The following is a 26,303-nucleotide window of genomic DNA, read 5'->3' as shown; positions in this document are numbered from 1 at the left end:
TCCCTCCATCTGCAGCATTATAGGTCCTGCAAGACAGCTCAGGCTACCCCTTCTTATAAGGTTTACATTGGGAAATGAATAGACACAACAATAGGGTATAGGCAGACTGCAACAGGTCTGGATTTCATTTCAGGAAATAAAGAAAAAAAAAGGTTAAGCCCTTATTTTATTAATCTCATGCATATCCCTTTAATGTGCTCAGTACTGTAATATTCCAAAATAATCATTTTTTTCAGATTGAAATGAGAAATCATGCTTTTTGTCCCATTATCTTATCCTAGCTAGTAGTTGGAGTTCATTCCAACTTGTCCATTGTCAGGGCACCTAATTTTTTTACTAAATATGTTATCTAGTAGTTCATAAAAAAAACTTAAGACTTACATAATCTGCATCCATTCCCCTGTCATCTACTGTTTTATAGTACTTCAACAACTCCATCTAGAAAATATATTGACACTTGATTTGGTTTAACACAATACAAAGAAACATAGCATTAAATTCAAACTATTTTATTAAGTAGATCAGTAAATTTGAACTCCTTTTACATTGTTTATTGCTCAGATCAACTTCTGTTCCTTCTGAAGCACAACAAAAAAGTGTACCAGGACCGGTGAGGTACAGCTACAAAACAGAAAAAAAAATTATCAAGTTGAAATCAGGAAATGCCATAGAATAGCAAAATGACTTGTTCTGTTACCTAAGGATATAAATATTGCAGTAAATGTTCATAACAATGCATCTTTTAGATGAAAAAGATGAACTAAGCAAAATGCACTATATGTATATCCTTTGTACAACTTGAAAGCATGTAATGTCTTTACTATATCTGTAGTATCAATATTTAAAACCTGTCAAGAATGATAAAAATGTTACCAAAACTGATATAGATTAGCGCATTTTTATGGAAAGTAGACAAAAAAATTATAGTATTAACAGAACAATGACAAGATGGTATCAGAATATAAACATTACCATTATTGTTGATTAGTTTTGATCAGAGAATGAGTTCAATAGAGTTTGCTGGGAATTAACATGTGCATTCCCAAATAGTGTAACAGACTTCATAGGTTCATAGGTAGGTACTAGGCTATCTGCCTGAGGGCATTTATAACCTAGCCAGAGTGTGTTGGCTTTCGCCGCCACATTGATTAATTAACTGAGCCTCTGTCAAGCAGAGCCAATGAAGTGATCCCAGGGGTGTATTTTCTGTTACCCATCCACTCGTCAAGGCTCCTCTTGAAGAGTGTTAGTGAGGGGCTCTGCCTAATGTAGTTAGGAATTTTGTTCCAAAGCATGGGGAGTCTCTGTGACAGGAATCTATCCCTCCAGCATGTTCTATTTATTGTTGTGGTGAGGTTTAGCTCACTAGAGCGTGTGGCTAGCAGTGACTTGGATTTCTTTAGGTGGAGCATGTCCATCAATTCTGAGTTGGACATGGCTTTGTAAGTCAGGCAGAAATCACCTCTGAGTAAGCGATATGCCACTGAGTACAGCCGGAGTTTTTTCAGTCAGGCTACATCGAACATATGTTTGAGGCCAGTAATCCTCTTAGTGAGGTGCTTTTGTGGTCTTTCCAGCTGTTGGAAGTGTCTTGTGAGGTACATCCCAAATGGGGCATTGTACTCTATGATGGGACTGATGAGTGATGAGTAGAGAGGCACTATAACCTCTTTATTTCTAGATGTGAACGGCTTAGTAATTAGATGGGCCACATAGAAGGATTTCCTAACTACTTTGGCAATATGATTGTCAAAGGAGAGATTACTATCTACCTGGGTCCCCAGATCTCTTATTACCTGCTCTGTATTAAGGGGGCTGCTGCCTATGTGGTAATTCATGGGTGTTTTATTTTTCCCAAACGAGATGACTATGCATTTTTTGGCATTTAGCTTGAGACCATGACTTTGGCACCAGGTGTCTGTCTCAGTAAGGCCTTTTTGAAGGATGTCCGTGTCAGCCGGAGAGTCAATTATGATTCCCAGTTTGCAGTCATTGGTGAACTTGGTTAGCCATAGTCCTCCTGTGTTTGCCTGTACTTCTGAGAAATATATGCCGAACAGTAGGGGTCCCAGAACCGAGCCTTGCGAGATACCACTTGCGACTGGTTTAGAGTCGGACCTGAAGCCTGCTATTCTTACCGTGTGAGTTCTGTCTGTAAGCCAGTTGGCAACCCATCTTGTGATGTAGGGGTTTATGTTCAGGCTGATGAGTTTTTCTGTAATACTCAACTGAGGAATGGTGTCGAATGCCTTTTGAGATCAAGGTAGGCTGTGTGAACCACCTTTCCCTCGTCTATGGTCTTGGTGACTGTCTTGAAGAAGTCAACCAGGTTTAGTAGGCATAAGCTGCCCTTAACAAAGCTGAACTGGGTCGGGTCAAGTGTTTGGAGGTTCCCAATGTCTTTGTTAATGAGTTCCATGATGATGCGCTCCATAGCCTTGCAGACCAGGCTAGTCAGGCTTATGGGGCAATAGTTACCAGGGTCAGTTGTGGCCCCTCCTTTGTGGAGCGGAATAACCATTGCTGTGCACCATTCTATGGGCACATAGCCTGTGGAGAGGCTGAACAGCATGTTTAGGTGGGGGGTTAGTTCGTTCTGCGCAAGACGCAGCCTGGGACAGCATCTGGCCCCATTGATGCTGTGCTTTTGGCTTTTGAAAGGGCTGTTTTCACCTGTGCTTCTGTGATTTCCGGGACACTACACTTTTCCGGTATTGTTGTGGGCCCTTTTGAAGGTGAGAGGGAGGTGAAGTTTGCACTGAATCTATCTGCCAGGATGATGGCAATATCAGTAGGTTCAATATATTTTGTGCTATTTTGCACTAGCTCAGAGCATATCTGTGAGTTGCCACTTAGATTCTTGACATAGCTAAAGAAGACTTTGTGGGTATCTTTCGAATCCTTGGCTATTTTCTTTCAAAGTTAGCCTTGGATGATTTTATGAGGGACCTTAGTTTCTTACTGATACTGATCAGGGATCTCTTTCCTTCTTGGGATTTGCTTTTTTTCTAAACTAGTTTCCTCCTTCTGTTGTATAACCTGTTTATTGCAGGGTCCACCAGACTGGTTTCCTTCTCTTAGGAGAGTGAGTCTTGGTTTTGCTAGGGATGGCACGATTCATGCATCCTTGTAGGTGCTCACAGAGTGCAATTGTAAAGGATTCTGCATCTTGGACAGTGTTATCCTTTAGTGTTGGGGCTGTGAAACTTACCACCTCTGCCTTAAGTAAGGTAAAGTTTGTTTTACAAATGTTTTTCACTGTGGTTTCATTGGTTGGGGGTGGTGGTGGGGTGTGGACATCCAGGGTGATTAGTTTATGGTCTGATCTAACCAGTGACGGGTTGACCTCCGGTACGGAACACCTGTCGCCCATGTTGGTGATGACCAGGTCCAATATGTTGTGGCCTCTGGTAGGGGAGTTTACCAGCTGATCCAGGGCATTTGAGTTGATAAATTCCAGGAAGCGCTGAGCCTGGGAGTTTGTACTCAAGTAGTTTTCCCAGTTAATGGTAGGGTAATTGAAATCGCCCAATATCAGGGTGTTTGGTAGGACCTTCATGTTTTCCAGTGTCTCCAGAAAGGCAGAGTGGTGGTCCTGGGTCATGGAGGGTGATCTGTAGCAGGCTACAATTTGCATTGCAGATTTGCCCAATGTTAGTTGCCCCACTAACCTGGAGGTGTGAGTATCTTTGATGAATATGGATACACCCCCTCCTTTTGTGTTTCGGTCCGTGTTCTGTGGCCAAAATGTGTGGTATGAGTTGTAGCCCAGTAGTGCTGCAGTTCTCTCTGGAGCCTTGAACCAGGTTTCAGTTACTGCACAGATGTCGACGTTCTCCATACTTAGTAGTGCTTCTAGCGCATGCATTTTGAGATTTAAACTCCTGGCGTTGAGTAGCATAACCCTCATTTTTTTACTTGTGCTGTTTACAGTGGTGGGTTTGAATTTTGAGCCTTGCCTAAAAAAGGCACCATGGGTTAACTAAAATGAACTTTAGGGAGTTAATAATATAAGAGGAGTCCTTTCTGACAGTTTCTGTTTATTGGAATTTATTCCATTGATTAGGAATTAGTGGACATGGACATGAAGATGGGCAGTAAGACACCAATATTGGAAATATTTTAGCTCCTTTCATAATGTACATAGGTCATACTTTTATCAACAAGAGGACAGATTGTAAACGACAATAAAACATGAAGGAATTTATTTGGGAAGGGAAAGGGGTGAAAGTAAAGTATGATAAAATTATTCTTCCCATGAACAGGGTGGTTTATACTTTGAAGCTATGCAACTGATACCTTTATACATAACACAAGTACACGGATATAGATCACAGTGGAAAAAGATGATGGTGGATCAAGGTGAAAGTGTGAGGGATGCAAAGAGGTTAGGGTTTTGTAAGTAAGCCCATAGAGAGAATAGAAATTATTATACAGAATATTATATTTGGCAAACAACACAATAAAGACTAAACCAGCAAGGGAATTAAAAAAGGACATTCTGACAATTTGCATTCCCAAACAGTGTAACAAAGTTAATAAAGAGAATAAATGATGGATCACAGGCAAAAATAAAAAAATAGGTGGAGTTCTTTCTGACAATTTCTATTTATTGGAATTTATTTAATTGATTAAGAATCAATAGCCAAAGACATAGACATAGACGTAGGCAATAAGAAAACAGCAGTGGAAATATTTTAGTTCCTTTGATAACGTCCATAGGTCATACTTTTATCAACCAGAGGCTGTCAGCATGTCCTCCTTACCAGCTTCATCCGCTAAAATAGTGCTTCCTGCATATGTGGAAAATAGGCAAGAGATGACAGGAAGTAAGTGGAGGAAACTAACAAAGGAACCGCATTACTGGGAACAAATAAGTTGGTAGGAAAAAGTGATGGAGTGGGCAGAACAAAAGAGGTTTTTGATCTGCAGGTCAGTGATTATCTTCTCTATCAGGGACTGTTGGTGGAATATAGTCAACGGGGGGAGAAGTACTGAGTGAAAAAACAGTTCTAGTAGGGTTCTTAGTGGTACCAAGAACATAAGATGCTGTTAACAAAGGGGTAATTAGTAAGACATATAAAGTTTTACATGATAACTTTAAGAATCACGCAGAAAATCAGAAAATATTGGGAGGAAAGATTAGAATGAAAAATTGCAAAAGAACAATGCGGAGAATCTAACAGGCCTCCAGGTATGCTGCAAAGTCCAGAAGATTTAGGACATTTGCATGCAAATGTACAGGTACTGCTATACTATAAGTAGACTTCAGAGGATTTCTCCTCAAGTAGAGAGCAGATGTTAGAGATGTGAAGGGAATAGGAAAGAAAATCGTGAGCATATTTTAAGGAATGTGGGGAGTTAACTGAGTTTAACGACTCCCTATAGAATGCCCTGACACAATTTTGGGGGGAACATATTATAGTAGCCAAGGAGGTAATGCTATTAATTTGGTGCCTTGGTTTAGAGTTGTTGAGAAATAGTAAGAGCTTCTTAAGTTTAATATTACTAGCAGCCAAAAATCAATTACATGAAAGTAGAAATCAAATACTGAACCAGTTGTCTGTAAAGGAAGTACTGAGTATTGTCATGGAAATAAAAGACACAGTGATGGGTTCATTAAAAGATGGAGGGAAAAATTTTATAAAAATAAATGGTACATTTGGAAACAATAAATAAAAAACAATGCTCAAATAGATAAATGAAATACAGAGACTGGTAAGAACTGAAATGTAAATCTATATGTTCTAATGCACAAGAATAAAGAATAGTGTTATGATGAAATGGTATGCCTAATGCTTATGCATAATAATGAAAGCCTTATTTGTTTTTCTATCGTTGTTATTAATATATATGAACACATGTTTCAAATCAATAATGTAATGAATAAAAGTTGTTTCAAAACAAGAAACTGAAAAAAAACACTTAAAACATGCCATGAAAAAGTATTTTAGTTTTACTAGCTACGTTGCTCATAATTCAGTTTCATCTTATATCTATGTATTATTCTTCTTTACATTTTTGTATAGCTCATCATTTATGGTTTTTGTTATTACATACTTAAATCTTAAAATAACCATATTTTCTGACATCTGCCTACACAGCTGTTTACTTACCCCTCTGTTCAACAGGCAGTCTAACTGCCGAACCATGTATGCATATACATCCACACACTTTTAGTACTAATGAAAATGAAGTTCTAAGCACTTAGCATGTGTGTGAATACAGTGTCTACTCATTTTTCCAGAGACCTATTCAGATTTCACAGCTGTATGGAAAGTTAAAAAAAGTCCTCCGTGTTCCCTCCAAAATTAACTAAATAGAAGAGTTTCTCCAGACTTAAGTCTTTAGTTCTTCAGCAAAAGCTAGCTAAAATTAAAAGCAGCACATGCATGCTAAATGCAGAATTTCATATCTGCCAGTTTGACAGTATCTTTAAATACATTTCTTTAGATTTCATGGCTAAAAGTTATATAAAATTTGTCCAAAAAATTCTGTATTTGGGCAACTCAGATTCCTCATAGTCAAATATTTCCAAATAATTCTGTAGCAGTGCAACTTGGATGCTCTTTGGCTATATAGTGGCATTTTGAAGTAGCCAAACTGTACCATGGTGTATTACCTTGAAAATATATGTAGAAAGCATTATCCTAGTGGAAGAAACTGGTAAGGAGGACATGTTGGCTATGTCATACACAAGATAAAGTCTTATCCGCAGCCCAGATGACAAGGCATTGACTAGAAGCTCTGATACTGGAGTGGAAAGAATGGGGTTGAGAGGCTAATCAAGCTCACCCATTCTGGGGAGAGGAAGGAAGTTGGACCACTGCAGTGCTGACACCTATTGGAGAGAGAGGGAAATGGCATGTAACACATGGGAATGGGACAAACCGCATTTACATAGCAGCCTTCATGTGTTGTATGCAGGAATATACATGCTCTGAGAGGAAGGCATTGCAGGCCTTCACATCTTAGGCCATGCACATCAACTACTGTGGTGAGTTAGGAAACAAAACTCCTTAGGGCTCCCTAGATGATAGTTGCATCACAGCCAGATCTTGTCCAATGAAGAAGAATAAATGGATGATTGCAAAACAGACTATCTGGTCATCAAGTATGGGAGGCAAATAAAACCAAATAAAAATGGGAAGGTAGGAGAGAAAAGTGCTAGGAAATGACTAACACATTCCAAATGTGCAAAGTAGCCTTTTAAGCAGTGCTACCATTGCTACTTGCCAGGAAAATCATGAAATAAAAGAACAGAGATTATAACTATTGGCTCAGGGATTGGGCCAAACAGAAAAGAGAAAGAGAAAGAGAGAGAGAGAGAAAGTTGGGAACCAGGAGTAAGCAAGTCTTCCAATCCTGTAAATACATCTGCGCTTCTGGTTTGTCTAAGTAGTACAGTAATTATATGCTTATCAGTCTTGAGATGATTATCAATGATGAGTCCAAGCAGTTTGATGGAACTACCTTCTTCAATCATGGATTAATGAAATGAATAATACACATCATTTTTGTTTGTCAGAGATAGTAGAATCACTTTAACCAGTCCTAGAATCCATGCAGGTAAAACCATGGCTATGTTATTTTGCCAGCATTAAGATACAGTCCAGGAGATTTCAGCCAGGACTGTATGGAGTTGAATGCACTTTGCAGTTTACAGATAACAAATGAGGTAATATCATCTGTGAAGAGGATGGTAGAATTATCAACTTAGTGGACAATCTGTGCATCACTACAGTGATCTACCATCCTGTTAATGTATATTGTTAGCTATATTGCATGTGGATATAAATAGTAATGAGCTAGCAATGACTGACATATTATGTGCTACACAAATGTCTAGAGAAATCAGTTTCAATATAAATCTTATGGAGGAGACCACATCTACTGGTTCTGTGTGTTATTTATTAAGTTAGCTGGCATAACAGTTCAGAGAGTGGAGAAAATATATTTCTCAGAACTCAAGAAATGTCTACACTACTCAATATATATAATTTGCAGTGAAGAATTTCCTGTGAATTCAACTAGAGAAGTATACTTTGCAGTATAAATAATGGCTTGGGTACAGCATCCCAGAACAATTACACTGCAAGGAAGGAAATTTATCTAAAAGCTAGAAGCTTTAAGTTCAGAAATTTGATTATTACTCATTGCAAGTGGATGAGTTGTGAACCGTGAAGAGTTTCAATGTTCATAGGTTCATAGGTTCATAGGTTGGTACTAGGCTATCAGCCCTAGGGCCTATACAAGCCTAGCCATAACAATTCCCTGGCTATTTCTTCCCACATTATTTACTTTCTTGGACCCCTGTCTAGCAGGGCGACTGACGTGATCCCTGGGGTGAATTTCCTTTCTCCCATCCAATCGTCAAGGTTCCTCTTGAAGAGGTCCAAAGAGGCACTCTGCTTGACATGTATGGGCAATCTATTCCAGAGTCTGGGGAGTCTCTGGGTCAGGAACATATCCCTCCAGCATGTTTTGTTTATTGTGATGACAAGGTTTATATCCCTGGAGCATGTAGCTCTGAGGGATTGGGATTTCTTTAAGTGTAGCATGCCCAACAGCTCTGGGTTTGACATGGCCTTGTATGTTAAGCAGAGATCGCCTCTGAGTAGACGATATGCGACAGAGTATAGCTGGAGTTTTTTAAGGCGGTCAGCGTAGGGCATCTGCTTTAGGCCTGTGATTCTTTTAGTGAGGTATTTCTGAGGCCTTTCCAGTTGTTGCAGATGTCTTGAGAGGTACATACCAAATGGGGCGTTGTATTCTATAATGGGTCTAATGAGGGATGAGTACAGTAGGACAATGACTTCCTTTTTTCTGGATGAAAAGCCCTTTGTGATGAGGTGTGCCACATAGAAGGATTTCCTGACTGTTGTGGCGATGTGCTGTAGTCTCGCATTTTGTTGGAAAAGAAGCCACAACTGTACTTAACTATTTTACCTTCCTCAAGGAAAGATAAAACAGCAGCACTCATAGATAAAATCTTTAATTACTTGAGTCTGGCTATAGTTTGCCATTTTTGGTATCTGTTCTTAACAGGAGCACAGCATTCTACAGATACTTTAGATGTACATGTTACTGAGATGAAGCATAGAGGCAAAATTGTCAAGCTCATGAGCTGCATTTATTCTACAAAAAGAGATGTAAAATGATAAAACAAGGGAGAAAGTCTTTACAGAAAGAGTTATTAAACTGTGTTCAGTGTAACCCCTCCCAAAACTCTTTCGTTCAAATCTAGTTTCACTAACTCAAAATCCTCATTTAAGGTCATTTTTATTCTTGCTGTATTATAGTTATCCATAAGGTAAGCAGTTAATAAAGTAAGTTGGGTAGTTACTTGGAGGATATAATTAGAATCTGTCACTATCTTATATAACCTACTGATTGGGAGCACCCCTGACACTCTTCTTAAGTAAACATCTAAGGAACTGACTCTGTTCTGATTAACATTACCCACTGTTTTTAAATCATATTAATTCTCATTTAAACCATCCAAAAATTCACCAAATTCATGCTCTTGCTCATTATGTGTAAACAATAAATATATATTTATTGGATACAAAGCACATCCTTCTCAACATAAAACAATTTGAAGCAGATTAAATCACATTCTACCATGTTCATAAAAATAAATGCATACACTGGTGTGGATTGAGCACCCATTGCAGTTCAGATACATTGCAAAAAATGTCTATGCAAACACAAAATAATTATGTATAAGACATAAGTGTAAGAGGGACATAATATAGCTTGTCATGGGGTCTTCTTGCATTTAAGCAACTGACTGCTATCCATATCTCTAAAAATGGATGTGTATAAAATAGCTATGTCAGCAGTTGCCCAATCATATTAATGTTGCCATTCTGTTTTTAAATTTCTCTAATAATTGTGTAGCATTCTTAATATTGAAGTTAGTTCTTATCTAAACATTGTTTCAAAAAAAATCTAAGAATGAAGCACCATGATGTATAAAACAATTTACTAATGATGCTAATGGATGTCCCAGTGGATTTGTCAAACATTTATGAATTTTAGATACTAATAACGCACTACATATTGACTGCTCAATCCACAACTGTTTGACATATTTCTTAGTACAAAAGGCTAGATGTTATCCCCTATTCAAAACTGATACCAAGTCCTCATTATATTGTCTATGAGAGCATGTTGCTAGTTTTACACCTGCCTTTTCATCATTCAGTAAATCAGAACACATTGTATAATATTTTCTGCATATAATAGGATTATCCCATTTGTTAGCAGGTTTGAATAAATATTTCTTTCCTGTCTGACTTAAACCCTGTAAACATGCCCATTGTTTTTTACTCAAATCATAATAGGCTTGCCTTTCTCTAAATTGTCTTAGTTCACAAGGGAGTAATTTTAGTAAAACTTCTTCAAAAACAATACTACTGTTATTAGGCTTTGATAACATAAATTTACTGAGTATGTCAAAAAAGAACAGTTTTAATTTTTGGGTCTATATTAGATCAGCAAACCCTGGTTGATCGAACTTATTTAAGCGAATGTTTAAAATATCGAAGCAACAGAAACCCAAATTTTTTCCTAGGGAAAGAATTTGGTTGTCCATTTCTGTTGCTTCAGTATTTTCAGTGCTGTGGTGGAAAGTTATGGGTTGGATTCAGTTAAGTGTGCAATTGTGTGGATGTGAGTGTTAGGGTGGGTTAGGTGAGTTAGGATTAGGGCGCAGGCTAGGTATGTGTGCGATTGTGTGGACGTGAGGGTTAGGGCGGGTTAGGTGAGTTAGGGTTAGGGAGCGGGTGAGGTGAGTATGCAATAGTGATGGACCTTAAGGTTAGGGTTTGGGTTAAGGTAAGTGGATAGTTAGTGGTGTGTGTATAGTTTAGTGTAGGGTTAGGTGTCAGATTTTTAGGTGTATGTGTGTGGATTGCTGTTTGTTTAGTGTGCTTGTGTTGTGTGTATGTGTTTTGGATCAGCAATTTTTTTTCCTATGAAAAAAATCGCTGATCTGACAGTTCGAGATTGTAAGCTTTCGCTTACATAAGTTCAATCAACCAGTGTTCGCTTTTTTAAGCGTTCGCTGATCTAATATAGACCCTAATTCTTTCATAAAGAATTGTGACTATATCACCTTATAGGATATGACATGTGAATCATTCTCATGCTTTTTTAAAATATGTACCTACATCACACTCATAATTAAACATTTTATCAGAAACATCCATATACTGAAAGGATATAGACTAGTGTCTATCTGAATTTTGTTGAGAAACAGTGAGCTGAAAAATGCACATCAAATGCAATTTGCAGCAACAAATCTTACAATATTAGCTAATAACACCAACTCATTAAGGACTACTATAGGTATAAATGAAATAACTTTTGCAAGAACTGAAAGGTCAAAATCTGTATGCTGCTAGTATGCTGAATTGATCATAGTCAGTTCCTGCCATTGCCCTTCCTGGATCTGCCATCTCTTTAAGCATTTGGGGTACTCACATTATTAATAGCTAGTATGGGAGGTCTTTTGTTGTTACACTAATTTATTTACTGAATAAGAAAGCTGTAAAGAGAATATCACATACAAATGAAATTTGATGCAATGCCTTCGATTCATACTCCCATAAAAAGACCTATGGCATTCAAGAAGTAAAACTTAAAAGGAAATTAATAGAATGGAATACTTAGGTGCCATTAAGGAGTAATTAGAGCAAACAGGTTGGACAAACAATATAGTCACTGTTATGAAAAATAAGATTTGCATTTGTCTTGTTCCTCAAGATCTGAGTATAGTGAATGGCTAAAAACAATACCCTGTGCTTGCAGTTCAAGAGGTAAGTGGACTCAATAATTCTAAGTGCTTATCATGTCTCAGCTATAGATAAAAAACATGGATTCTGACACATAAAACTAGACTAAAAGATTGAAACTGTGTACATTTAATAGATCATTAAGAAGATTAGATTTTGTAGGTGTGTTTGGTATTTCACCAGCTTCAGAAGTGTACCACAGAGTTGTTTTCATAGTAATTGAATGCTTGGTGGATGTTAGCATAGTTGATTACTTAGTAATGTGGGGATAAGGCACAAGAAGAAAAACTAGGATGATACAGATAACTATTATATTTGTAAATCATAATTCTAAGATAAATAAAAGCAAATGTAGAATCAGAGTAACAAGTCTGAAATACAAGGGCCATATTAATTTTAAGAGGGTCTGAAACCTGATCCAGAAAAAAAAATCCATGTGCCTCTACAAATTCCAAGTCAAGAAAGCAGCAGGCAATACAGAGATTTGTAAGAATTATCCAGTATCCTGCACAATTTGTGTCTAATACATCTGAGATAGGTGTGACTGTAAGAAACCTGTTATAGCAAGATGTAGTCTGGAAAGTGAGCTATGAATAATATAAGAGTTTGGAAATGCTTAAGAAATTAATTACTGATGATCCAGTATTAAATACTGTGAAATAATTAAGCCATTTCTATGCAAGTGACTGACAGTCAGAATGGTATAGTGATTTTTGAAGAGAAAATGCCAATTGCTTATAGATCAAAACTATTTAATGACCCGCATAAGAGATATGATGGATGTTTTACAATTAATTATAATTAATCACATCTCTTTAACTTCTGACATAAATAATTGAAGCTAAAATAATAATGCTCCAAATAGTTGGTATAGCAAATATCTCCAGATATTACAAAATAATAATTTTTGCAGGGGGCAAGTCCCCTCCACTTCCCCTCCATTTCCCCAATATGGGAGGTCTGCTCCTACAACCCATTGTCTAAATACAGTATCTCCAATATTGCACAAACATGGAGAAAAGGAAAAAGTATAAAATAAACATTAGGATTTATATTTTTCCTCATCTACGTTCCCTTGTCCTAAACAAAAAACACAACATCAGCAATGCACCAAGTTCCAATGACCTAAAATATCAACAATATAAATATGCAATATTTCTACTTTGATAGCATGCCACGCTAGCAACTGTAATGTTCCCAATATCCTCAGACTGAAAAAGATGAAATTGCAGAAATACAGTGAAGGAAATGAATTTCATATGGAAAAGCCCATGCATTTTTGTTAAGCATATTCAGAAAGTGTATGCACAAGACACCTCTGAGACTGATAAAGATACTACTTAATCTGCTCTGAAAGTGATATGCAGCCAGGCACAAAATACAATGTTTTGACCATAAATGTCAACTTGAACAGAACAAGTGGTGCAAAAAAACTCCATTATGGGAGGCTTTATCTCTCAACAGTTAAGCTATTGATGGGCAGAAGGGTGAAAAAGCAGATCACCTACTTTAGCTACATACCTGAAAAATCAATGTAAAGTAGAACAAATACTAGCAGAGTCAGGAATACTACTTTTATAGAAACTGTAAAAAAATACCTAGTACGAATCAAATGTCCATCGGAAAATCTACAACCTGAAGCTGCAGTCATTGATGAAGTAGCTAAACCAGGATCCTATTTATTTGTGCAGAAGTTGGAAAGCTATGTAGAATAAATCACTGCCAAATGTCAAAGACAGATATACTAAAGTTTCTTTCTGAAGATCAACCACAAGTGTCACAACCAGGCCTGTTGCAAGAAAACAGAAACTCTGAAAATCAGAATTGGGAGTCTGGCTGCCTGACAAGTTGTCAAGAACCAGGTCAGCAAAGGTAGGTACCTGGAAGCAACAGCAGGCAATCCTGTTAATGCAAATTACCCAGAGTTGTTACCAAAGATAACACTGGATATATATTTTGATATGATGATTGCTGTACACAGTACAGACCTCCAAAAGATTGGATATTGCGGTGTAGTATGTCACCAAACTGAAAGGTATGTCAACATAACCAATATTTGAAGGAGGTGAATACATGAATAGGAGGGGTTTTCAATACTTTCTAAATAGCACCCACTTAACCAAACAACAGTTTGAAGTCAAGAAGTTTCCAACTGACAGTAACAAAGCCACACATTTAAAATTACTATAAAGGCAAAACCAAACTGCAGCACATTTTATTATTGAATAAGAACAGAAATTTACCCTCTGTTAACTCTTGTTTAATCATGTACTATTAGAAATTTTCTCCAACAAAAAATGTTTCCTTTTTATTGTGTCATATTATTTGTTGAAATGTTCTGAAATCTAACAAAGTTTAAATACACAGATACTTTTCAAATACCCTCTGTAGTGTCCTTGTCAGACTGCAGTATTTATTGTATTAAATTTTGCATTGTCAAACAACATGGTGGAATGATAATGCAGTTATTAACATTACTATCTCATAATAATTTGTCTCCTACATTTGTCCCAGCTGGAGTGCCATCTTTATAGTGTTCTGTCTTCTCCAAGTCTGAATTGGTTCTAACCAGTGTGTCTGTTTTTCTCCCATATTCAAAGACATGACAATAGGTAAATTGTCATCTTCCTAAACTTCTCATAGATGTGTGTGTGTGTGTGTGTGTGTGTGTGTGTGTGTGTGTGTGTGTGTGTGTGTGTGTGTGTGTGTGTACACATCTAGGACAGGCCTTTGCTTGTTGGGTAACCTCCAGCAGGTCTATAGTAGATCAACGAAATGGCATTACAGCAAATGCCATTTCGCAGACACATATAGACCAAAATCCCAAAATAGCAAAGGCTCAGGTCAGCGATTTTTTTTCTTAGGGAAAAAAAATCACTTGGCCTGAGCTGTGACATTGCCCTTTACCCCACTGTAGTGTGATCTTGGAGTTGGTATATTTAGTTAGAGGGGGTGTGGGGGGCACAGTCCCCCATGTTGGGGTGTGTGGGGGCGAGTGGTTGCTGAGATACTGTAAGTTGGTTACAAAATATTATAAATGTAATAGTTACTGTGTTTACTATGATTTATATTTGTAAGTTGTTTACAAAATATTACAAATGTAATAGTTACTGTGTTTACTATGATTTATCAAATTTGGTTTAAAACCTAGAACCTAAAGAATACTACCACTATAAAAATAGTTTGTGCTGAGGAATCTGGCATTTATACTTCTTTCATAATTCCTATGGCTCCAGAGATATGAACATTTGTTTGAAATGTGAGGACATAATTTGATTCTTTCAAAAGGCAAAGGCTCCACCCTTTGGAAGTTATAGTGCAAACTTCCTGTACTCCATTGGAGTGAATGAGTTAAAAAGTACATAGAATACTATACCTTTGATTTCATTTTCCTGCTGCAGAGTTTCAACGTATAAGTTAGCATTCCCTAGTATATCGTTAATTGAGTTTCTTGTTCTTTCAACAGTTTCTTCAAGTTCACAGTATTTATCTTGACCCCATAATTCCCTGTTTAAAGAAGGCATATGTATTACTTAAACATTCATTTAATTTGAGCTATATTTTTCTTTTGTTTGTTTATATAAAGGACAAGTGAAGGCTCAAACTTGAAAACAGTTATTAAAATCTATTAAGGTTTTCAACATAAAAAAAGAAAATAAAACAGGAGTTCTGACAGATGGAATGAAAAGGTTGTAGATACATTTTAATGCAAACTGTTACTGTGACTAAGACTTTAAAAGTATCCCTTTTAACTAATGTGAGAACTTGAAGAATTCTCTACAAATACAAATTATTCAAGTGAAGTTAGTAGACAAGTATTCTCAGAAAAAGATTAAAAAAAACTTTGTTTACGTGAAGGAATCCACATCTTCCCTTTCTGGAGTCATGTGTATACACATGGACATTTTTATATAGATGTTTTTCACCCCACACAGACCAGCAATAATGAACAAGAAAGATGAAATGAAATGCTGGAGAAGTGGACACCCTGATGCTGATTGGATGCATATGGTTGTAAATTGCAAAATAATTTCCCCATTTAGTTAGACTTTAAATATCTTTGTAAAGCTCTGTGGAATGACAACTGTATAATTTCTGACTCCCTTATCCTTTTCAATGTTCATGTTCCTGAAGTCATTCCTAAAAAACATTTTTACTATGGTCTAGCCTCTCTATAGCAAGGAAAATTGTTACTAAAAATTGGAAATCACAATCTACTCCTGTCTTCAAAGTTGAGTTTATTCATCTTGTGAAATACATTTGTAAGAATGAGATTGCTACTATAAAAGCAAGGACTAGCAACACAACTCATCACTTAATTGCTTGGACAAAATTGCCTAATCTGCTAAAGAAATATTAAGTGCTCTCCTATGTATACTGCTTTTTTAGTTGTTATGGATATTGTATATAGTTTATTTAAGCAGCAACCGACAATGTCGGTGTGGTATATTAAGATTTACCCATGGTTGGTGTGGTTTAATCATGAGGGCGAAGCCCGAGTGATTAAATAAAGCCAACCATGGGTAAATCTTAATATACCACACCACGGAGTCGGTTATTGCTATTATACAATGACATTATTTAAGAAAAAAACTTACTTCTCCTTGAATAATATCTTTGTATAACAGCACCGTGCTGTCTTTCCTTGGCTGTTAATATCCTGTTGCCTTTTTATGATGTATGCGCAGGCATATGGGACTTGTGTTTTGGAAAGGAAGCAATGGAGAAAAGAAGGTCTCCGTTGCTCTATTTTTTTTTTTTTTTTTTTTTTAATAACAAAAAGCTTCAGACAGTTTAGGGGTAGGAGCGAGACAGAATGGAGGAAATACAAAGAAAATCAGGTACGTGTCTTTAGTTTTAAATAATGTACCTGATTTTCATAGTATTTCCTCCATCCTGTATTTCTCGTATGTACGGAGTCTGGATTACAGATTTTATTTTTGTTAAAAAAATAAATAAAACTTACAAAATATAACAATGAAACTGGACCTTTTCCGATGATATATTCTCGGATTTACAACTGGCACACTAGTTGGACTGGCCAATCAGCATGCTTGTTTTAGAATATTAATGGCCAGTCATTGTATAATTGTTTTTTTTTTTTTTTTTACTGTACTGTTAAGTTATTGTGTTATAAAATGAATAAAAACATTTTGGAAAAAAGCATTCTCTGCAAATACCATAACAAGTTCTTTGATTATTTAGAGTTAATGTCTGGGGCTGGTACAAAAGGAGGGTGCCTGTATGTACTTTTGATAATTATGTAGGCTCAATGCACAGAACATATTTCAGTGTGAAAGTACTAGGTTCATAGGTAGTTAGTTGACATGTAGTCCTGAAGACCATTGAAAAGCCTAGCCAAGTTTATTAACTGGTTAAGTGACTTACTTAGAGTCACACAACAGGCAAATGTAGAATGAGGGAATTAAACTCCAGGATATAGGAAGAAACTCAGTAATTCAGAACTTTAGTCCTCTGTGTTAACTGCCAAACACAGCTAGGCAGCTTTGGCTATACTCCATTGAAGAGGTCCATTGAGTAAAATAGTTTAGGAGACATTATGTCTTATGGGAAGGACAAACAGTAACCTGTTTCACAAATAAAAGAGGTTTCTGATCTACTGCAATTCTACATGGAAAAAGATAATGAGAAACCCTTTATATAGACTTAACAATCATTTAACGTAGATAAGACTAACATTCTAGTGGCTTCTAGCCACATGGTGCACCAAAATGTTGATGGTACTGGCCGGAGGATTTAATAAGGCACCTGTTGGTAGGAGTGTTCTAGCTCCTGTCACAGTCTGGAACAAAATTATTCTACATTCCTGAAAAGAAAAAAAAATCTTAACACTAGTTTCATGCCTCCTCTGGAAGAAATTGTTTTGGACACATTATCAGTTAGAGGAATTCTCAGGAAATCAGCAGGAAAGACTTTAACAGACAGAAGAAATGACTTAGACATGCCAAGAAAGTCAACAAAGTAGAATAAGATAGCAGTAAGTGAAAGAGTTACAGTAATGTATCAGTGTGTTATATAGGAAAATGAAGGCCAAGTCAAAAAATCATTTTTGCTAAGACATTTTGCCCCCATGTTTACCAACCATCAAGCCATTGCCAATCAGATTCAGCCCCTTTGATCCCCTATATGAGGGGAAAACACACCAGTACCACACAGAGAGAATTGCACACACACACACACACACACACACACACACACACACACCCATCTCTCTCTCTTTATATATATATATGGGTCTACTTTGACTCATTGAATTTACATTTGTTTAAATGTCACTTACCCGAGTCCACTTCTTCGAATCTTCATTAATCCAAAAGCACAGACTATTGAAATCCTTTCCCTGTGAAAGGAACCACTTGGCCACCACGGTGAACGTTGCCCTTTCTTCAATGTAGTGTGATCTTGGAGTTGATATATTTAAGTAGGGGGTGTGGGGGGGGGGGGTTAGTGAGTTTAGTTTTTGCCTGTTTAGGTATTTTCTCATGGTGGCCAAGTGGTTCCTTTCACAGGGAAAGGATTTTGACAGTCCATGCTTTCGGATTAATGAAGATTCGAAGAAATGGACTCGGGTAAGTGAAATTCTAAAAAATGTAAATTCGATTTTTATATATATATATATATATATATAGATAGATATATACACTACCAATGTGAGAGCCAGAGAGGAGACCTGTATACAAAAGTACTACCAATGTGACAGGCACTGAGACTGCCTCTGTACAGAGGTACTACTAATGTGGGAGCCACAGAGGGTGCTTATACCTAAAAGTATGACCAGTGAGACAGCTACTGACAAAAGCAGTATACAGAGGTACTTCTTCAGGGATAGCCAGTGACCAAACTTGTAAACAAAGGTATTATCAATATAAGAGCCAGTGAAAGTGTCTATTTATAATGGTACAAATCAATGATAGCAGCTGTATACAGAGGTACCACTCATGGGACATTAAGTGGCAGTGCTTGTATACATAGGTACCGTCAGTGGATTTTCCACTTTTCTCTACTGTAGTATGACTTTGGAGGTGGTTTATATAAGGAGTGGGGGCTGAACTCCTCACATTGGGAGTATAGGGAGCTTGCCCACCCCAAAAAAGTTTTTATTTTCTATTTTATACTTTTCTGATTTACATTTCCCAGTACTGAAAAGGGATGAAGTATGCCTCGAGCAAAGGAAAAGCCAAAGATACTACCAATGTAGTATTCAATGACAGTGACTGCATTCAAAAATATTAAGAATGGGATAACCGCTTACAGTGCTTGTGTGCAGAGATATGACCTGGGAGACAGCCTTTGCCAGTGTCTGTACACAGAATACTATCAATGGGACACTCTGTAACAGTGTCTGTATGTAGGTATTAACAATGGGACAGCCATAGACAGTGTCTGTACGCAGAGGTACTATCAATTTGACACTCTGTAACAGTGTCTGTATGCAGGTATTAGCAATAGGACAGCCATAGACAGTGTCTGTACACAGAGGTACTATCAATTGGATAATCTGTAACAGTGTATGTATGGAGGTATTAGCAATAGGACAGCCATAGACATTGTCTGTACACAGAGGTACTATCAATGGGACATTCTGTAACAGTGTCTGTATGCAGGTATTAGCAGTAGGACAGGCATATACAGTGTATGTACACAGAGGTACTATCAATTGGACACTCTGTAGCAGTGTCTGTATGCAGGTATTAACAATGGGACAGCCATATACAGTATCAGTACCCATGGGGTAGCCATTGGCATTTTTGTATACAGTGGTACCAACAATGGGACTGCCATTGACAGTGTCTGGACAAAGGTACTGCCACTGGGGCAGCTACTGGCAGTGCCTGCATACAGTGGTGCTAATAGTGGTACATACATTCCTCAGTGCCTGTATACAGATGTGCTAACAATGGCAACATTATTGGCAGTGCCTGTATACACAGGTGCTTCCAACGTGACAGCTATTGAGAGTCCCTGTAGAGAGAGGTACTAACAATAGGACAACCACTGTCAGTGCATGTATGCAGAAATACTACCAATGGGGCAGTCATTGTCAGTGCATGTATACAGAAGTACTACCAATGTGGCAGTCATTGTCAGTGCATATATACAGAAGTGCTACCCATGGGGCAGTCACTGTCAGTGCATGTATGCAGAAGTACTACCAACAGGGCAGCCACTGTCAGAGTGTGTATACAGAAGTGCTACCAATGGGGCAGTCACTGTCAGTGTGTGTATACAGAAGTACTACGAAAGGGGCAGTCTCTGACAGTGCGTGTATGCAGAAGTACTACCAAAGGGGCAGTCACTGTCAGTGCATGTATACAGAAGTACTACCAATGGGCAGTCACTGTCAGTGCGTGTATACAGAAGTACTACCAATGGGGCAGTCACTGTCAGTGCATGTATGCAGAAGTACTACCAATGTGGTAGTCACTGTCAGTGCGTGTATGCAGAAGTACTACCAATGAGGCAGTCACTGTCAGTGTGTGTATACAGAAGTACTACCAACGGGACAGTCACTGTCAGTGCGTGTATACAGCATATTGCCAATGGGATGGCCATTGAAAGTGTCTGTGTGTAGATGTACTACCAATGTAACAGCCTCTGTGGGTGCTTGTATATAGTGGTACTAGAAACAGGGCAGCCATTGAAAGTGCCTGTATACAGAAGTACAACCATTGACTGTGCTTGCACACAAAGGTACTTACAATGTTTCAGTCACTGATAGTACCTGTATACAGAGGTAATACCAATAAGACAACCATTGACAGCCTCTGTAGAGGGGGGTAAACCAGTAACTTTATTTTTAAGGGAGTAAGTGGAACAGTGATGTGGTATGAGGCAGATCCAGCCATGAGTGGAATGATGTGCGGTTAGTCAAAAAAAAAGGAATAAGAAGTGTGTCACAGCACAAGGCTGATCAGTAAGGCTTGGTAGGCAACAAAAAATAAACCTTTTCTCTTATTACTGACCATGGCTTTGTGTGCATATGTAACATGCATAAGTGGGTATATATAATATGGTGATATGTCATAAGTGAGCTAAGCATGAGTCATTAGTGAGTAGGATTACATGGTCTGTCATTAAGTAAGCATGCATGTGCTATCAGTGAGGGGGAGTATGTCTCCAGTGAATGAGCTGACATCTACTTTCAGAACAGGTTATTAGTAAATTGGTGTACATATTCAGTTAGTGTGTGGATACATATGAACCAAGATGAGCATGGCAGACGTGTGATCCACAGTTTTTTGCTACTTGTATGTGCAAACACTAAAGTGCAATTGCTTTTTCATAAACTAACTCTGAGGCTTGGTATCTTAGAGGATTCTTCTTACTCCAAGAAATAACAATCTCAAAATTAGTATGTACAAGTAACAGGGGTGTGTGGGTGCAGAATGTTAACTCTGGTGTTGCATTGCAAGCAACAATTTTTTTGTTGTTGTTATTGTTGCTGCATCACACTTAAGCATTTACGCTTTATAGTGTGAGACACATATTGTGCGATCCTTAGTCATGAAGTCATACCAAGAGTAGATTGCTACACGTATCATTAGTGCACATAATTACCCTTGGAGGGTTATGATAATATGACTGCCTGTTTATGCCCATTTTGCTGGCATTTATTTCATTGATGCTGATAGGGCTATAGAATGCTATTTCTCTTGTTTAAGACAATATATTTTGCCTATGGTTGCTGTGGTCAAGAATTTAACTTTTTTGACATGCAGCAGTCTTGAAATGAAAATAATACATTCCAGGCTGCAGGGATGGAACCCACTTGAAGGGAGCTGTTACGGACTTGCTCTTACAAGAAAATAATGTTTTCTTATATTCTTAGATACCATATTGCTGATGTTGTGGGTTTTGTCAAATTGTGAGTCAACAGAGCTTTTGTTGGTAGTCATATATTCCTAAGTAAGTGACTGTCATCACTGAAGGGTCTACATATATCCATTTGGTGAGCTACAATATACATCCCCAGTAAGAAGTACATGTCATTACCAAGTGGGCAAACATGTGCCGTTTTTGAGTGGCTATCTATATGACATCACTGAATAGGAGTGTACATAGTATGAGAGTGTAGGCATCTGTCATTAGTAAGTAGAAGTACAGGTGCTACAGGTAACTTAGTGGACATTTGTCATCAGTGAATGGCAGTATATGTCATTAATGAGTGGGCATACAAAACTCATAACTGAGTATCTGTGCCTTCAATGACGTGGCTGTGTCATCAGTGAAGTCTGCCCCTTGGTGTTCCTATCTATGTTGTTACCAGCAGCTGAAGTTCAACTAAGACCAGCTAGAAGTGTTTAGATGAATACATGATAGCTTTATTGACTGAAAACCAAATTATTTGCATATGTTTTGCTACCTCTAAAATGTTAACTGTAGTGAAAATTTGTAAATAAGGCTTTTTGTTGGGCTTATGTTGTAATTTATTCTTGTTCTGCAGCAACCAGTGCTATGTTCAACTAATTACTTATCTATTATTTTTATATTTCCTCACAGTTATTTCTAACTGCTTTCTCTAGTGAAAAAAAAGTTATGTACTTACCATAACATTCCATCTGTGTTGGCAATTTTCATTCTTCCTCAACTGTTGGATTTGGATCTGAACCTCGGGTCTGACTTGGCTGTTACTAACGCTCGTGGTAGCCCAAAAGATCTCAAGATTCTCCCTTACCTCTAATGCACCAATCCCTAACATACCTCGTATCTTGTTTGTTGATTGACCTAAAGTGGTATCTGCCAATGTGATACATAAAGACACATAAATTTGTATATGCCCTACAGAAGGAACTATATCTGGAGCTCAGTCATAAAGGACAGTGGTATCCTTACAATATCTCATTCTTCCAGTAGTTTGTTGAAACAATGGTTGGAGGGTTGGGGGGTGGGTAGTTGAAGAATGAAAATGGACAGCACAGATGCAACATTATGATGAATACATAACTTTTATATCTGATGTCAATTTTCATTTTATCCTGAACTGTTGGGACAGAGTCCCCAGCGACCTAAAATCCTGGGTGGACTCTAAGGAAGGATATTCTTGAGCACAGTTGAGCTGCTCTACCCCTCAAGACCATATCCAGTTTGTAATGAATGATAAAGGTATGAGCATTTGCCCAGGTTGCAGCTGCACATGTCATCCATGGAAGCCCTGGATAGAAACACTGAAGAAGTTGCCATTGTCCTAGTTGAATGGGTTCTCACAGGTTTAGCTTAGATTATACCCAAGTTGTTACAGTTAAAAGAAATAGAATCAGTCAGCCATCTGGCTAGAGTTACTTTTGCAACTGGCTTATCCAATTTCAAATCTTTAAAGGAGACAAACAATTCATCTGTCTTCCTGATTTCTTTTGTCCCGTCTAAGTAAAAATGCAATTGTGAACATCCAATAAATGCAACATATATTCATCTTTGTTTGCAAATTTAGGAAAGAATATGGCAAATTAATGGATTGATTGATATTGGATTCTGACACCACCTTGGGAAGGAAAGACGCATTGGTAAGTAATGTAACTCTATCCTTATGAAAAATCAAGTAGGGAGTTTTCAATGATAAAGCTTGAAGTTGTGAAATTCTTATGACTGAGGTAATGGCCACTAGAAAGACAATTTTCCAAGTCAGGAACGTAAGGTCACATTTAGCTGTTGGTTCAAAGGTGGAATGAATTAAGGTCTGCAGTATCAAATTCAAATCCCATGGTGGAGTAGGATCTTTATATGGGGGTCTCAATATTTGAGAGTGACTCTTAAGAATGCTTTACAACGTTTAGAAGAGGCCACAGAAGAATTTTCAAATCCAATATGAAAATTAGATATTCCTGCAAATTGAACCTTAATAGTAGAGGAGCTTGACCCTTCATTAAACATCAGTGCTATAAATTCAAGTATGTTATGTAGTGGAGCTAAAAAGGGTCAATATGCTTTTGTTGTGCCCAGTAAATTTTTATTTTCCACTTACTTGTATAAGGCTTTCTTGTTGAAGGTTTATGGGAAAATAAAAGGAACTGACAGACAGGGGAAAAGAACATCCATTGTCTGGCTGTTAATGGAACTGGAGAAACCACGCTGTTAGCTTGAGGTTTGAGAAATCCAGATGAACCATATCTGTTGGATGTGACAGGAGATCTGGAATCGGATCCAGAATCTAAGGTTGGCAAAGATGATGAGGCCACAGGAAAGGGAACCAAATCTGACAAGGGCAGTAAGGTGCAATGAGGATGACTTTGCTCTTCAACCTGGTGGGTTTCTGCAGGAATTTCAGAATTAGAGGAATTGGTGGGTATGCATAAAGAAGAGTAGGGTGAATCATGAAGTAGAGCATCCCTTAGTGATTCTCTCTGAGGGGGGGATTAGGGAAAAGTCGCTGCTGCATTTGTTGTTTAGGGGAGAAGCAAAAAGATCACAGCAAGGCTGGCCCCATTGGCAGAAAATCATTTCTGCCACTTTCATGTTGAGAGACCAATCATGAGGTAGAAGACTGGACCTGCTCAATTTGTCTGCTATCATGTTGGATTTCCCTGGAATATGCATTGTTATGAGAAAGCAGTTGAGTGAGATAACCCATTGCCACACTCTGAGTGCTTCTAAACACAAGGGGTAAGATCTAGTCCCACCTTGTTTGTTGATGTAACAAGTCACCAACATATTGTCTGTTTGAAACGCAATTGTCCCTAAAGGGAGAGTGTCTTGGAAGGCCTAAAATGCTAGGAGCACTGCTCTCATCTCTAGGACATTGATATGCAATTTGTCCTCTTCGGGGAACCAAGTGCCTTGGATTGTTCCCTGCAGAAAGTGTCCCCTCTATGCAATCTGCAAAGTGTCTGTGGTTACTATGGCCTTGGACTGAGGGAGAATGAAAGGATAGCCTTGTAGAATGTGATCTGAATGAATCCACCACCAGAGGTATCCCCTGCATGCCTGAGTGATTTTTATTTGTGCTGACATGCACTAGCAAAGAACAGACCATTGTGTTGCCAGCATCCTTTGAATAAATCTCATATGAAATCTTGCTAGAGGAACTAAGATTATGGCAGCTGACAATGACCCCAAGGCTAGAAGGATCAACCGGGCTGAAATGTTGGTACTACGAATTATTGTCTTGACTTGGAATCTGATAGTCTTTACTCTTGAAAGCAGAAGAGAAGCTGTCACTGATATCATGTTGAAGACAGCTCCTACAATTCTAATATTTGAGTTGGTTGTAGGTGAGACTTGTCATACTTTATGGTTATCCCCAGATAAGAACAAATCTGAAGTACCTGATTGCTTGCCCTTAATAGCATATGCCTAGTTAGAACAGTAATGAGCCAGTCATCTAGACATGGAAACACACAGAATCCCTGCCATCTTAAGTGAGCTGCTACCACTGCCATGTATTTGGTAAATGCCCTGGGGGTGAGGCCAAAGGGCAGTGCTCTGAACTGGTAGTGACTGGCTCCCAGCCAGAAGCTTAAGTACCTTCTGAATTGCCTGTTCATCTTTATGTGATAGTATGCATCCTGAATATCTGTTGAGCACTTCCAGATGTCCTTACCCAGGAAAGGGAGAATGGACTGAACCACGACCATCTGAAACTTTGTATTTTGAACTGACTTGCGCAATATGCTGAGATCCAAAACTGGTCTCCAATCCCCTGTTTTCTTTCACACTAAAAAGAATCTTGAGTAAGTTCTGGATTCTATCTGGTCTGGGTGGACCTCTTGGGTGACTCTTTTTCTAGCAGCTTTTGTATTTCTAGTACTGCTACTTTCCTCTGACTGAGTGGAACATCGGGAATTTTGCATACAGTTGGAACTGAAAGGGCAAAGGGAATTATATATTTTTATATCTAGCCAGGCTCTCTGGTGCAGGGATAATTGACTCCCAGTTGCCTCCAGATGTGGACAATTGGGCCTACTTTCAGAAGAGCTGGCCTGGAGTTGCAGGCCTCCTCTACCATGGGGGCATTATTGTCCATTAGAGTTCCTCCCTCTGCCCCTAGGGGAACTTTCTCCACATACAGTATGTCCTGGAAAGAACCCTGGGACTTCATGAAACACATTTACCGACCACCTCATTGATTCCTAGAGAAAGATCACTGAAGAGTCGAAAAATATATGCCCACTGCACTTAAAGTCTTTCCATCCTTCTCACACCTGGATAATGTGTCCTTCACTTTTGGGTCAAACAATGAACTGCCTTCAAAAGGAGCATTGATGAACAAGAACTTGAAGGGCTCCACAAAATCACAAAAGGGCATCCATGCATGCCTCCTAATGTATATGCCTGAACCCACTGCCCTTGAGGCACCTTCAGCTGTATGTGAAATAAGCCTCATAGATGAATTTGAAATGGATTGGAGGGTAACCAACTGGGAGGCCACAGACAACTGGGCCTTTGCAGGAATGTGCCCTGAAAGAGATTTTGAAAGTTCTTTAATTAAGACCCTTTGTAACCTCGCAAAATAAACCAAATAGTACAGCGGCCTAAGAGCATAGGTCA

At 38.2% G+C, this 26,303-nt stretch overlaps 1 protein-coding gene across 1 annotated transcript in view; it reads right to left on the bottom strand.

The window, feature by feature from the left end:
- Positions 1-493: 493 nt before the first annotated feature.
- Positions 494-26,303, bottom strand: part of LOC122804069 — a 152,754-nt gene continuing 126,944 nt past the window's right edge. Inside the window, exons 5-6 of the mRNA XM_044073734.1 lie at positions 15,178-15,308; positions 494-621 (exon numbers count right to left, since the gene is read on the bottom strand). Of these exons, the coding sequence (XP_043929669.1) occupies positions 563-621; positions 15,178-15,308 (190 nt within the window). The 3' untranslated portion in view covers positions 494-562. The remainder of the gene's footprint in view (positions 622-15,177; positions 15,309-26,303) is intronic.

This window comes from Protopterus annectens, chromosome 6.part0, assembly GCF_019279795.1.
Source record: "Protopterus annectens isolate FY-2018-M chromosome 6.part0, PAN1.0, whole genome shotgun sequence".
Classification (NCBI taxonomy): domain Eukaryota; kingdom Metazoa; phylum Chordata; order Ceratodontiformes; family Protopteridae; genus Protopterus; species Protopterus annectens.
This window is presented reverse-complemented; position numbering and strand designations above follow the sequence as displayed.